The sequence below is a fragment of the Vidua chalybeata genome, chromosome 6 (genome assembly GCF_026979565.1).
Source record: "Vidua chalybeata isolate OUT-0048 chromosome 6, bVidCha1 merged haplotype, whole genome shotgun sequence".
NCBI lineage: Eukaryota > Metazoa > Chordata > Aves > Passeriformes > Viduidae > Vidua > Vidua chalybeata.
The window spans coordinates 56,552,700-56,566,513 of record NC_071535.1 but is presented as its reverse complement, the minus strand read 5'-3'; the positions used below and the strand labels follow the sequence as shown (position 1 = coordinate 56,566,513).

General features: G+C 50.0%; 2 protein-coding genes across 5 annotated transcripts in view; one reads left to right on the top strand and one right to left on the bottom strand.

Moving 5' to 3' along the window:
- The window catches only part of DEAF1 (DEAF1 transcription factor), a 79,007-nt gene extending 76,546 nt beyond the window's left edge, over nucleotides 1-2,461 (top strand). For 3 of the 4 annotated variants that reach the window (XM_053946552.1, XM_053946551.1, XM_053946550.1), the window contains 2 exons: nucleotides 318-407; nucleotides 1,422-2,461. In XM_053946552.1, coding sequence (XP_053802527.1) covers nucleotides 318-407; nucleotides 1,422-1,526 — 195 coding nt within the window. In that variant the 3' untranslated portion in view covers nucleotides 1,527-2,461. Of the gene's footprint in view, nucleotides 1-317; nucleotides 408-1,421 lie in introns of those variants that run through there. The other variant, XR_008431623.1, reaches the window with a different exon arrangement.
- A 1,999-nt stretch (nucleotides 2,462-4,460) lies between these two features.
- On the bottom strand, nucleotides 4,461-13,488 carry DRD4 (dopamine receptor D4). The gene is made up of 4 exons (XM_053946538.1): nucleotides 13,258-13,488; nucleotides 5,999-6,111; nucleotides 5,108-5,655; nucleotides 4,461-4,700 (listed from the first exon to the last, which is right to left on the bottom strand). Exons 1-4 carry the CDS (start codon nucleotides 13,486-13,488, stop codon nucleotides 4,498-4,500), a joined length of 1,095 nt encoding a protein of 364 aa, XP_053802513.1. The 3' UTR covers nucleotides 4,461-4,497.
- Between the last annotated feature and the right edge of the window lie 326 nt (nucleotides 13,489-13,814).

Sequence of the window (13,814 nt, the reverse complement as noted above, 5' to 3'; positions counted from 1 at the left end):
GGATGGATTTCCATGACCACTCAGTGTCCACACATAGTTTTGGAGGGCTTCCTGCCCAACAGAAAGAAAAACAGAGGTGCATTTCATTTTCCAAAGTGATCCCTGCTAAAAGAGCGGGGAGAGTGGGTCTCTGAGGGTATATCCAGAGGCCACTGGGCCTATTTGTTGTGGGTTGGTGTGCTGAGGGTATTTTGGGAAATGGGAGCTTTCCCACTCCTCTGGCATTCCAGCCAGTCACAGCACCACTGTGGCACCTCAGTGAGTGACACCCCTGCTTTGTCTCTGTGTGACTTGTCCCTCTCCATCCCTTCCCACAGCAATCCTGTGTCAACTGTGGACGGGAGGCCACCAACGAGTGCACAGGATGCCACAAAGTCAACTACTGCTCCACGTTCTGCCAGCGGAAGGTATCAGCCTGCTTGTGACTTGGGATTCAGTTCCCCGGAGATGGCTCTGTGACCATGGGGACAGCCAGGCTGCTCAGGCTGTCACCTGATGGGTGTCAGTATGGAGGGAGGAACAGACAGCAGAGCCAGGCAGTCAGAGCAGAGCCTTGCATGGGTTAAGCACTCAAAACCCACCCTGCCAGTGAGATCACCAGCAAGGCTGTAGTGATGGGGCAGGTCTGCAAGTCAGGGCAGGGTTAAAAGGGTAGAGAAGGTCCCCAGGTTTGCATATACCTTCTCAAAGGTGACACAGAAAATCCAAGTAACACTGGAAATTAAGCATGGACACCTCACTGGGAACTGTGGGGAGCTATGAGCACTTTTACAGCCCCTTCCTGCTGCTTCCTTCCTTCTGTGCTGCTCCTGCCGTGGCACTGAAGACATAATTCTCCTTTCCATTATTTGTGATGCTGCAGGTGATACAATGGGACAGACTCTACAATTTTGAATTGGGAGGTGGGAACAGGTGTGAAGTACAGTGGAGGAAGCTGCTGTATGTCATGTTTCAGATCAGTTCCTTACAGTGACCCTTGGCCCCCGCTTGGAGAGAAGGATGGTTCAGCTTAGCCAGTTACAGCTCTGCTGGGTGGCCAGGTTCAGGCTGAGTCAGCCGTCCTGAATTCAGTCAGTTCCAGAAGGAATCTGTTCTGTCCTAGCTGAGCCAAGATCCCAGTATAGCGCTGTCCCTCGGGAGCACTTAGTGTTGAGAGCTGCCTTTCAGGAGAGGCTTTAAGTCAAGACTCAGTTTTAGTCAATTTTCCATCTGACTGACACTGATATCCTGGATTGTGGTTTGTGTGGAGATGGCAGCATTCTGCGTAGTCCAATTCCACCTCTTACATTGATCCAGTGTGTGGCTTCTTTGCTCTCTATCATCAGTCTGATTTGTGGAGAGAGAGTGCTTCTCACACAGAGAGGGCCCTTCTTCAAGGGCCTGTTCTGCTCACAGTTTTTCCCTCTGCTCTCCCCTGGCAGGACTGGAAGGACCACCAGCACATCTGTGGCCAGTCAGCCACAGTGACAGTGCAAGGGGATGAGGTGCACGTCCCGGACAATGTCATGGAGAAGGTCACCGTGTGAGCGCTCTACCTCTGCAGCCGTTCATGGACACGCGGGGCCGGCTGGATCGGCGACCGGTGGGAACGGTCTGTCCTGTGCCAACAGCACTTTTCTCACTAGCAGACTCATTTTTCATTGATTTTTTGATACTGTGACAGCACTTGTCTATTCCCAATCCCCTTCCAAAGCTTTGGATAATACAGACTGTGAAAACCTCATCTGGAACCTTCTCCCTTCCATCCCAGCCCCAACTGGCTTTGGGAGGCTTTGCCTTTGCCTGACTGGATCCTCCACCATGTGGATTACAGCAGTCTCCTCATCTCTCTTGAGGTGGATCTGAAGCAGGAGATCTGCCAGTGCTTCCTCCTACTGGGGCCTCCCTACCTCTCATTAGAGAAGAGAAACAAATCTTTGGTTTTGTTTATTTAATTGCCTTGACAAAGTTGGTACAAGTTCTTAGTTTGGCATTGAAAGGATTTTTGGGTTTCCAGTGTTCCCTCTGTGCTGGGCAAATCTGGAACACATTGGAGCTTCTGCACTTAAATATAGTTGAAAAATAACATGTTGTTAAATAAAATGCGATGAAAGCACAAGTGTGCCCAGTGGTTCCCCTTAATTACCAGGGCAGCACTTTGCAGTACAGGTAACTGCTCAGGTGAATGCACCAACAGCTGCATGTGTGTCTGTACTCCCTGTCTACCTGGGAGGTGTTTTCTGGTCCAGCGTGCCTGGAATATCACTCATAGCATCAAGCTGGCCAGAATCAGATGGGATCAAGTCCAAGGTGAGCACACGTGGATATGGGGCTGTCCTGTCCCTGCCCTGTAGGAACTGCTAATTAGAGATGTGCTGACCATTAGGGAGTTACTTGCTTTACTCACTACAAAAAATAATTTTAATTATTAATCTACTATTTTAATAGTTAATTAAATCCTTTATTTGTTAATTAAGTTAAACCTTTGTTTGTGGTTGGAGATTTCAGGGGAGTCTTGACAGGTGCACAAGCCTCTGGTTGTTTGGTTGGGTTTGTTCTTAGCTCCAGGTGTAGCCCCCATTAGGGCTCACAACCCCCATGAAGGGTCACTATTGTTTGCTCTGGTTAAGGGGTCACAGCCCCTGTGAGGAGTCACTTGTCCTGGCTCTTGTTTGCTCCAGTTTGGTGATGGTGGATGAGGATGGCTGTTCAGCTCTTGCTCCAGGCAGGGTCACCTGAACCACAGAGTGACCCAACCCAATCCACGTTGTCAAACAGAGAAGATTCTATCCTGACTTACGGGAAGCTTAAAAAGAGAGAAAAATGCCATGGAAAAGACTCAACGGTGAACTCCAGGGAAAAGGCTAGAGGTTTCTGACAAATCTATTCATTCCACTTTGCATCTTAAAGGTATGTTAGGTTGCATTCCATATGTTCCAAGGCAGTAGGAGCTGGTTTTCCATGTCTCAGTGGGGTCTCTCAGAAGTGCCCTTGGTGGGTTTGCCAGTGGCATCAGCTCCTGAGGGGCATCGGTCCTCAGTCTCCCATGGAGGGAGTGACAGGGCTCCCACAGTCAGTGGCAGGTGGTGAGTGTTACTTCCTGGCTGTTTCCTGGGAAAGTTATTCCTCTTAACACAGAGCTGAGCAGGCCCAGGGGGCAGCACTGCGGTGCCATCGAGGGTGAGGAGCTGGTGGCCACAGTGAGCAGCTCTTCCAGAATGAACCATGCTTCCTTCCTCAGCAGGAGCTGAGGCAGGATGGGAACAGAAATTACCTCTGATACTTCTGGGAAGGAAGAAACAGGCAACTTCTTCCATTCCCATAGCAAAATGCTCACTCCTGCTTTCCAAACTAGTACTTGAGTGTTGGAAATGGTTTCTACTCATAGCTAAATGCTGATTGCCCGTTGTCTAGAACTTGGAGACAATTAGTTAATTGAGAAGACAGTCTTAATTGAGCCCACACTAACACAGCTCATTTACAGTCTTTCTTGTATCCTGCATTTGGATGCAGCAAAGACAACTCTGAAACAGCACCTCTGGAAAGCCCATGGTGCCCTGGTACCTGGGGCAGCTGTGCCCCAACCCAGCGTGCGACAGCTCAGAAATGCACAATATAATCATGTGGGAATTGAGTGTTTGCTGATGAGAAATTGAGCACTTGTTATTTTTAGTCAAAGGAATACTCGAGATGTCCCTTTTCCGTTCTGCTTCCAAGCAAATTCCCTCCTGGAAAGCAGAAATCCTGTACAAAATCATTACTTGGAAGACTGTAATTTTCTGCAATATTATTTTTGTTGCCTCTGAGCCCCAGCGATGAGCAGCACCTGTCCCACTGGCTGCTGTGGCTGTAGCTGCATGCAGGTTCACCTAAAGGTATGAAGGATTGAAGGATTTTTTCCTGAGGCTGGAAATGGTTCCTGGCAGGAATTGTGTGGCTTCACAGGAAATTCTGGAGCACTAGCAATAACATTATGGCACCTTTTTAAAACCCTTGTTAAACATGAGTGAAATCAGTTTTGGGGTTTAAAATTATCAAGGATAAGGGGAAAGGAGATTGCATAGGTAGATTCACCCTCACTTGGCATATGGACATCTGGAAATGAGCTTGGTACCTTTGTCTGGCATGTGGACATCTGGGAAATTAGCTTAACAACCTTTGTTCCCCCAGACTCGTGTCGATGTCACCTCACAGCCCTGTTAATAACACCCTAGAAGCCAGAAGATTAGAAATTACTGTTATAATCACTGTTTACATCAAGCAGCAAGTGTTAAAGAAGTGGCTACACTTTAGCAGTTTCCAGTGGGAAGAGGATTCAAGCTGCATCCACTGGCCCTCACCTGTAACACCTTACTACAAGGACCTGAGGAGGCCCTTCCTTCAGCTGCCAGCTCTCCTTATCCTCCCCTCATCCCCAACAAAGACAACAGAACAGAGGCAGAAATAGATCTTTAATGAATGATACAAAAAATGACCCAGTGGTTCCTCCTGCCCAGTGGCTCCTCCTGCACAGAGGGCTCAGCAGAAGAAGTGCAAGACTTTGCGGAAGAAGTTTCTGAACTCGGCGTTGAACACGGTGTAAATGATGGGGTTGAGAGCACTGTTGACGTAGCCCAGCCAAGTGACAGTGCTGGTGACTTCAGGGGGAATGGAGCAGGACTTGCAGAGAGCCCTGGTAATGTGCACCACAAAAAAAGGTGTCCAGCAGAAGAGGAAAGCACCTGCCAGGAGGACAATAAAGAGAGAAGGTGATGTGGATGTTCAAAAGGGTTTAATTTCACAAAGCCTGAGCCAAAAAAGACATACACAGCTCAGGCACTCAGGGAAAAGGCAGTAGTTGTGCTGACATGTGGAGCTGGGCTTATGTCCAGACAAAAAATTGGGATGTTTTTCCTGTCCTAAACATTATTCTTAAGTTAGTCTTGCTTTGGCTTTGCATGTAAGATATTGGGAGTCATAGGTTTGCCTTGGAGGGAGGTTGGGGTATAAACACTGTATGTGTTCTTTCTCAAGGGTGGTGGTTTTTGGCACTGCTCTGGATTCACCCAGGTCCTGCCAGTCTGAGTGCTGTGGTGTGATAAGGTGGCACATTTCCTACCCTTCCCAGCCATCCCTGACAGCCACTCACCGACGACAACTGGCAGCACCCGCATGGCCTTGCGCTCCCGGCCGTTGATCTTGGCCTGCTTGCGCCTGTGCCCTGGATGCGGGTACCTGAGGTGTGGGTAGGACACAGTCTGGATCCCACTGTTCATCCCACACTCCCCAGGGAGGCCAGCACGGGCGTAGGGGCTGCACTCCAGCAGCCCCAGCCGGGTCTGCTCTCTCTCCATCAAGGTTGGGGGGTGATACAACTTCCTGTTGGCTCCGTAGATGCAGCCTCTCAGCTTGGCCTTCCGGGCTTCTTCCCAGCGCTTGAGTCCTTGGAACATGCCACAGTACAGAACCAGCATGACAGGGCATGGGATGAAGAAGGAGCAGATGGAGGAATACACGATGTAGTTGTCATCCTCCAGTTGGCACAAGCTGGGGTCCCGGTCTGGGACATTGTTGAGGCCAAATATGACTGGGGATGCCACAGCAAAGGCGAATATCCAGGTGGTGGATATAAGGATCAGCTGCCGCAGGTCGATCTGCCGCCGGTTGTAGTTGAGTGGGATTTGAACAGCGATGAACCTGCCAACACAGCCCCCGAGTGAGTCAGTCCTGGTGTGGTGGTGGCACTGCTAATGTAACCAAGCGGCCTCAAACTCCTTGCCACTGTCCTTCCCCCCATTAATTTACTTTACTAACGCTGAGGCCTGGGATACAACCAGAACAGCCAAGGGACAGCTCTGGGTCATCACACAATCAGCTTTCAGCTTGGCCACCACTGATGGGACACAAACCTGGTGGTGGAGGCCATTAGGGCAGAACATCCTCCTTAGGGGAGGGCAGAATCCTCCCTGCTTGGGACACTGGCAAGGGCCTGTGGAACCAGTGTGCTGCTCAAGCACAGCCAGAGCAGGAAGCCACTCACCGATCCACGCTGATAGCACACAGGTTGAAGATGGAGGCCGTGCACAGCATCACGTCCATGGTCATCAGGGCATCGCACAGCACCGTGCTGAGGGACCACACTCCTCCCTGGAACTGAAAAGATCCTTGGGGTCAGCAGATGCTGTATCCTTTAAAATGACAGTAACATGGCCATGCCTGGGTGCATCAGCCACTCATGTTTGCTCCAAACAAGCAGCCCAAAGCTGAGTGCTCATCCCATGGCACGATGCTCCCAGCGCAGCAGCAGCAGCACATGGGAATCAGCCCCACACAGAGCCCACAGCCTGAGCTGCTCAGGCTTGTGGTTCTGACCTGTCTGGAGAACTGAGCCCTCAGACCATCAGTACAGCCGAGTCATGCTGGGCAGAGAAATGGACACAGGACATTGCACTCCCTTGGGTGAGATCAGGTACCCCCAAACTCCTCTGACCCCCCAGTTCAGGACCCCAAGATCTCTCCAACAAAGCAATATTGACTGCACAGCATCCTGAGGTCAATCCCCAAGCAAGCAAGAGACAGAGCACAAAGCTCTTCTTCCACTTCTGTGTCCCAGCCACTCCAAGCCCTTGTGTGCAGATGTTGTGAACGGTTTCCCTGGGTTACACAACTGTTCCATCCTGGCAGGCCAAGCACAAGTCCAGCCTCTGGAGACCGGGTCCAGGCAGTGAGTAACAACTTCTGATTCTCTCCCCACAGTCACAGCCACCAGGGCAGAGCAGCAGGGACCAGTGTCAGTGCTCTGAACCACCTGGAAATGTTGACTCTGCCATCCTTGGTGATTTTCAGCTCAGTCATGTCTCAGCCAGCAGCACAGACTCTGCACAGCCCATAGTACAGGACAGGCAGCAGGACAGACAGAAGGACAGCAACGGCTGATGCTCATACAGCCAGAAACTACTTGCAGCACTTTGTTCCAATCAAGTGCTTGTCTCACCCAGGTACAAACCCAGCTTGTTCTTTTAACATTAAAGCACTTTTTAGGCTGATACAGAAATAGGTCACCTTGATCCCATTCCTATGCTGTTATTCCCATGAGCTCCTTGAGCACAGGCAGAGACCTATCAATTTGCTCACACCTGCACAGGTAAACCAGGAAGCTCAATAGGCTGTCAACACAAGGGCAGCAGGGAATTTTTCCTCTGTGTTTGAGACTGTGAGGAAAATTCCACTGTCCTTTGGGCCGCTCTGCAGAGAGAGGTTAAAAACCCAATAAAATGTACAAATAAGTATGATTTTAGCTTGAAAGAAAGTGTTCAGTAGCAATGGCCCCTTGTCATTTCTGACTCAAACACTTTATTTTGATATTGCAAAATATCAAACTATCTGTACTCTCTTTATGCTTTTATTAAAATATATATGATAAATATTACTACAGTATATATATTGCTGCATGTAATACCTTTAATTCTCTATGTATGTTTATCTACAGATAACATGCATCATCTAATATATATAATTTATTATCTATTTTTATCTATAGAAAATGTGCTGCTTAAAAATTATTTATATATATATATAAATCCCAGGGACCTTTTTCTCTATAGCAATAGCCAGCCAGTGCTCATAGAGACTAATGTTGCTGCCCTTTAATGTTGCAGGTTTCAGGAAGCAGGTATGGATTTGTTCCTGTGCTGGTGCTAAACAACAGCTTCTGATTTCATTCATCCCAGCACAGAGTAGAGCCACGTGGGGAACACACTCCACAGAAAGCCTGGAAGGTGCTGAACCCCAGGCCCTGCCAGCAACAGGGCAGGCAGCTCTGCAGGGATTAATATCAGCCAGTAATGATGTCAAGCACAGGATTATGATTAGAGAAGCTGTAAAGCCAAAGGAGTGTCTGAAGTAACTGTTTTGCTATTTTTGCACAGCATCTCCTTGAGATACCTCCAGGGAAGCTCTGGAGTCAGACCTGAGTGCTTCAGTCAGCCTATTCTCCAGCACAATGCAGACACTCCAAACTGAATTTGGGACCTGAATCATCAAAAGCCAAATTTCTGCCAAGCTCACTGGGATCTTGACAGGTTCAGTTCAGCTTATGAGAAAGAAAAAATTTATTTTGGGCTACAGTTTTCCAACTCTATTTGTGATTTAGATGAATTAATTGATTCTGAAAAGGCCAGGGGCTCTCAATCTGCAGCACCTTTGGATCATGTGAGATTAAAGTTGGGCACTTGGAAAATGCTATAAACATTTCCCTAGACTCTGGCTTTGGAGGAGGTGCTAGGAGAGAACTTCCCATTCTGCCGTGTTTGTCACCTGCCCACCTTGGTAAAACGTGCCAAGGACCCTTCTGATGGGAGAGTAACTTGGATAAGAGGCTTTGCTGGGCCATGTGATTAAGGAGTACCTAATTCCAGGGGGCTGCAGCAGATTAGCCCATCTAGGTACACAGTGTAAAGATCTAGGGATCACAAACAGCTCAAGATTCCTTTAAGAAGTGCTTCAGAGGAACTGCACCTCCAGCAGCTCTTTGGGTTCTCCACTTTTCCAGAATACAATGCAGAAATTTTTATAGGATAGTGGATGGCAGGAGACAGACTTGGCTTCTCAAACACCCTTGCAGCTGCCTTCCTAGTCAGCCCATTCTGGTATCCTTATTTCTAAGCACAGCTAATTTGTAAGGAAAACTCTGCCTTCTAAACCAGCCTGATGCCAGAAGAGCTCCTGAGGGCAGGAACCAGGATAGAGCCAAAGGTTTTAGTCCTATTTCTTCTGATACCAGCTCTTGTCTCAGTCCTGCCACATGCAGAGAACAGCAGGAGCCTGAAAGGGAATTTGGAGATGCCCATCTGGACTTTGAACAAGCATCTGCCTCGGTGCAGCCATGGCTCAAAGACATAGCATGGAATGAGAAGGCTGTGACACAAGTTGGAAGAGCAATAGTCCATGCCAGTGGACAAAGTCCAGCATCAGAGCCAAAGAATTGTCCCCATGTCCACCAGAAGCTGACTTGGGGCTTTTTGTCATGAGTTGTGACAACTGTCACAGTCCCCATAATACACAACGCAGCCTGCAAGAGGAGAGGAAGAAGCGGGAGTGGGACATAAGACAGAGGTGCCTTGTATCTGCTCTGATGTTGTTTCTTAAATCACTGAGGTCAAGGTTTTTCAGAGATCATGAAAAAGCCTCATCGTCCATCTGAGACATTATGAGGGCCAAGAATTCCAAGGCACCTTTCCCCAGTTACTGGTATCTGAAAAAAAAACCCTAAGCACTGGTTTGTAACTGCTGGCCTGTCGCACCTCCCTGGTACTTTGTGTGGCTCAGACATCAGCCAGGCCCAGAATAACATCTATTTCCACTAAAACTGTAACGTTCTAGGAAAGACTAATCCCAAATCCTGCTGCGAACAAGCTGACATGCATTCACAGACAGCCAGGGGAAATTTGGAGAGGGTAGAGGTCTGGCCTCTCATTAGAGGAGCTGCATCACAGGCACACAGAAAACACTGCAAGAAAATAGATGTTTTGATACCAAACCAGTGACACCCTGAAAGTTTTGGGCAGAACCCATCACCCTTACCAAGATAAGAAGATAGCTCACGTGGTTTTTACTGGCTGCTCCATCATCATGCCTGCTGGGAACACTCATCTTCCCTGACGTGGAGAAGGGGCCAGGTAAACACGCAAATCTGCTCAAACTGTTTCCTCTTTTCCATAATCACTTACCCAGGTCTTAGTGGCAAAGATGTTTACATAACCAACACCCTCAGCTCCTGCCAGCAGCTTCCTGGCTCAGGCCTGTTCCACAGCTCTGCTGCTTGGCAGGGATTAGCAGAGAGCTGATCACAGGAGCAGCAGGTACAGGTATAGGTGTGCTCCAGAGCACAGTCTATGTGGGGAGCTTGTCCTGGTGCCTGCCATAATTGCTGGGATGCCTCCACTTGATGAGGACCGTATAACTCCTGTAAGTATCCCAGAGTCTTTGGGACTCCTGCCATTATCACAGTGTCTGGGAAGAGGAAGCTTGCCTCACCAGGCAAGCCTGTGGAGCCATGCAGCTCCTTCCCAGAGCCAAGTGATATCCTGCAGTAACTCCACAGCACCATAGCTCTGCTTCCTCAGCTAACCCCTGTTTCAGTGCTATCAATGCTCCAGGGACTCTCTAGGATCTTCTTCTGGCCTCTCTTCGCATGAAAGCAGAATTCTGCTCTTCAGGAATAACAGTTAATGCCTGAGAGTGCTCCAGGCCATTTCCTTCCCCCTTACTTCCCATCACCCCCACCTTTCTGGCACTGGATTGATTGCTGGAAAGCACTTGACACACTCAGCAGAAAGCCAAAGCTGGGAGAAGAGCAGTGCAACTTCCCCATGGAAGTTACCATTACCTCTCCCCATCATACTGCTAAGACCTGAGATTCCCAAGCAGGCAGGAAGGTAAGTGCCTTCTGCCCACCAGGATGGTAATTACAACTGGAAAACATTGTAACATGTCTTTGTTCCATATTTGGAAAAGTCCAGTGGAAGGAGAGTGTATGTCCATAATTGCTGCCAGTGTCTGAAATGACCTTTCTTAACAACCAGAAATAAAAGCCAAGATCAAGGACTCTCCCACTGTGCTCCAGCTTCTGTGAATGACAGCAAAGGATCATCCACATCCCACAGGAAGGAATCCCATCCTCACTGAGGCTTGGAGGACGGAGATCTGTTGTTTGTGAGGATGTCAGATGTCACCTCAAAAGTTAAGTCCCTCCTGCTGTCTTCTAAAGCTCTGACTTGGAGGAATGCTTCCAAAACTGGAACACAAGATGCCACCTCACAGGAAAACAGCACAAGGTGAGCAAGTCCCTGCTGAATGAAAAAATGCTCAGTTTATTGTTCTGTTCCTGCTAAAAAAGCAAAAACCCACCGCCTCTGCTGGTTTTTGAGTTTTTAAATAGGCCCTCAGAGTCCACCTTTAGTCAGGAGTCAGGAGTTGTACTAAAGTTTAAAACAAAAAAACAAAAACCCCATACTCAGAATGAAGATTGAGGTGAATATCCAGGACTGTCCAGTCCATATTTTCAGTGGCTACCATGTTTGGTACAGAGTGCAAGCTGAAACCAAGCTAGTTTTAAAGAGCAATCACTACACCCTGCATCTTGTATCCCAACATCTAATTCTGAGTTTTGCCACCAAGGAAAAAAAAACGCAAAGAAAAGAAACCACAAAAATTCTGTCCTCTGGCATGGATTCAGTGGTTACTCTCCCTTTTTCTTATTTCAGAACAAAATGAGCTGGAAATCCTGCACCAGTGTGCAGGAGACAGTTAAAATGAAAATGGGCACCTGCAGGCTCTGAGCCCACAGAGAAGCTTCCAAGCACGGAATGGGAACTGCTGCAGCAAAGGAGCTGGAGTTGCTCTACACATCAGAGCCCTACTGCGTGCTCGAGGGGGCTCTGATGCTCCACAGCGCTCTCTCTCTCTGTACCTGTTCAGCACTTCCCTCACCTGCTCCGTGCATTCCCTCCCAGCACCAGGGGTGCAAATCCTGGTGCCTGTGCTCTTTTGTACCTCTGAATGCCTGCCTGGCTGTAGGAGCTCCAGAGGATGGAAGGGAAAGACTTCTGTCATACAGTACCTTCACTCCCTGTGTTTAATATCCTGGGAGCAGAGTCATGGAAGAATTCCTTCACAGCACTGATGTTTATGAACAGCCATGGAAGTGAACGTACCAAGTGTCACCACAAAGTGGACAGCACCAGTTTTTAAAGCTCATACAGGTATGAACACCCATTACCTGAGAATCCAGAACTTGTAGAATGTCTGTGGTATTCAAAGAAAGCCCCACAATACTCCTGCCCCATTGGAAGCATTTTCAGAGGTACCCTAGAATACGTTAACCTGTATTTTATATATTCCAGCAAAATTCCCACCTGCAGGCAAAAGGAAAACACTCTGGTGTTGGTGGCTGCCCATAGAGAGACCTGGGGACTGAAGGCATCAAGAGACAACAGAAAGAGTAAGGAAGAAAAGGGATCCCAATTAGCAAAAAATAGCTGAGAAGAATGATGAAGAATGTGTCTTTCTAACCACAGCAAAATTGAGATAATGAGGGAAAAGCAAATCCTCCAAAATGAAAAGCACAGTGGAAAAAAAAGAGGACCCTAATGTTCCAGTTCTTCCTTGGTTCTTCTCATGGGTCCCCAGATGAACCTGCTGCTCCACAATACCTGCCTCCAGAGAGGTCACGGTGTCCTGCAAAATCCTAGGATGAGGTAGAGACCATTCTAAGCTCTAATCTGCAGCCTGCCTTGCTTAGGGGAGTACAGGCCTGCATAGTCAGGGCCTGCTGAGCCACGGGGTGCTCCGCATAGCTTGCAAAAGAGGACAAGAGGGGAGATGCTATTTCACAGCTGGGAAGAAGATCCACACTACCAGCTGCCATCAGGATGGGTAGAAAAACCTGCTATTTGGCCCAGTGGATGCTTTCATCCTCTTGAGCAGGGAAGAGCCACCAGCTGGTACTAACAGGTTCTAAAACATTCCCCTGCAAGCATAAGGTTTTATTTGTCCCTGGCAGTAAATGTTACAGAGAGAACCACTCAGCCTCAGGAGTGACTGTTGTTCTTTCCCTCAGCTGTCACAGTCTTGGGGGTGAAAGATTTTGGGAGTGAACAGCAAGTCTGCCCCACGTCCCTGAGCTGCTATTGTGTGCTGGGTCAGGCCTGTGCCAAGCAACAATGTGCCAACCAAAGCCACCTTGGTGCAGGGTGACCAAATCCCATTCAGCTCCCGGAAAAGAGCTGAATGGAAAAGAGCTTCTCCCTTCTCAGACAATATGGAAAGTTGTTTCCTGGCTAAAGATGCTAAAGCTCTCCCTTTATCACCAAGGCTCACTTTATGCCAAACTGAGCACCGCACCTGTCTCTTCCTATCCATTTGCTGACGGCAGCCTGGTCAGCGTGCAAACCAAGGGACGGCCACCCCGGTGTGCCTCCACTCGGGGCATCCCTGCTCGGCGCGGTTCGGACGGGGATCCCAGGAACTCGCACGCTCCCCGCCGCCCGTGGTCCCGCAGCGCTGTGCGATGCCGTGACGCTCGCAGGTAAGAGCCACATCCCGGAGGGCAGGGCCGTCCCGAGGCGGGGAGCACTCCCGGGCCGGCGGGGTGGCGGTGGGGAGCAAGCCCAGAGAGCGGCTTTGACCCTCGGTACTTGGTCTCTTGCCCCCCGCCCCCCGCGCTGCCTTGTAACCTGCAGGCTCGGCGGGCACACAAGCGCCAGCCCGCCGTCCCCCGGTGTCCCCGGGCTGTCTCACCTCGGAGTAGACGTAGAGGGGCAGGACGAGGAGGGCGAGCAGCAGGTCGGCCACGGCGAGGCTGACGATGAAGTAGTTGGTGGTGGTCTTGAGCGCCCGCTCCGTGCAGACGCTCAGACAGACGAGCCCGTTGCCGCCGACAATGAGGAGGATGAGGAGGATGCCGAGCACCAGGGCGGCGATGCTGTGGCCGGGTACGGCGGGCGGGGGTCCGCCGGTGCCGTTGCCCATGGCCCCGCGGCGCTGCCCCCGCAGCCCCGCGCACGGAGCCGGGCCGGCGGCCGGGAGCTGCCCGCCGAGCCGCGGGAGGAGCCTCCGCCGCCGCCCCGCCCGGCCCCGGCCCCGGCCCCGCGGGGACAACTGGGTCACCAAGCGGCTTAAGGGGTGGCGGAGGGGGGGAGCAGGCTCCCGGTGTCCCGGCTCCCGGTGTCCCGGTGTCCCGAGCGCTGCAGAGGTCTTGGTGTGTTCTCACATGGTCTTGCTGCATTCTCACATGGGGGTGTTCTCTTAAGCAATGTTAGAGGAAAGAATTGGAATTAATACAGATCAGGTGAATA

Bases quoted from the DNA above. Each gene is read 5' to 3' on its own strand.
- DRD4 (XM_053946538.1), bottom strand. From the start codon at position 13,488: ATGGGCAACGGCACCGGCGGACCCCCGCCCGCCGTACCCGGCCACAGC. The intron at 5,656-5,998 runs GTGAGTGGCTTC...CTGTGTTGGCAG, and splicing joins TGTGCTATCAGCGTGGATCG to GTTCATCGCTGTTCAAATCC. The intron at 4,701-5,107 runs GTGAGTGGCTGT...TCCTCCTGGCAG, and splicing joins GGTGCTGCCAGTTGTCGTCG to GTGCTTTCCTCTTCTGCTGG.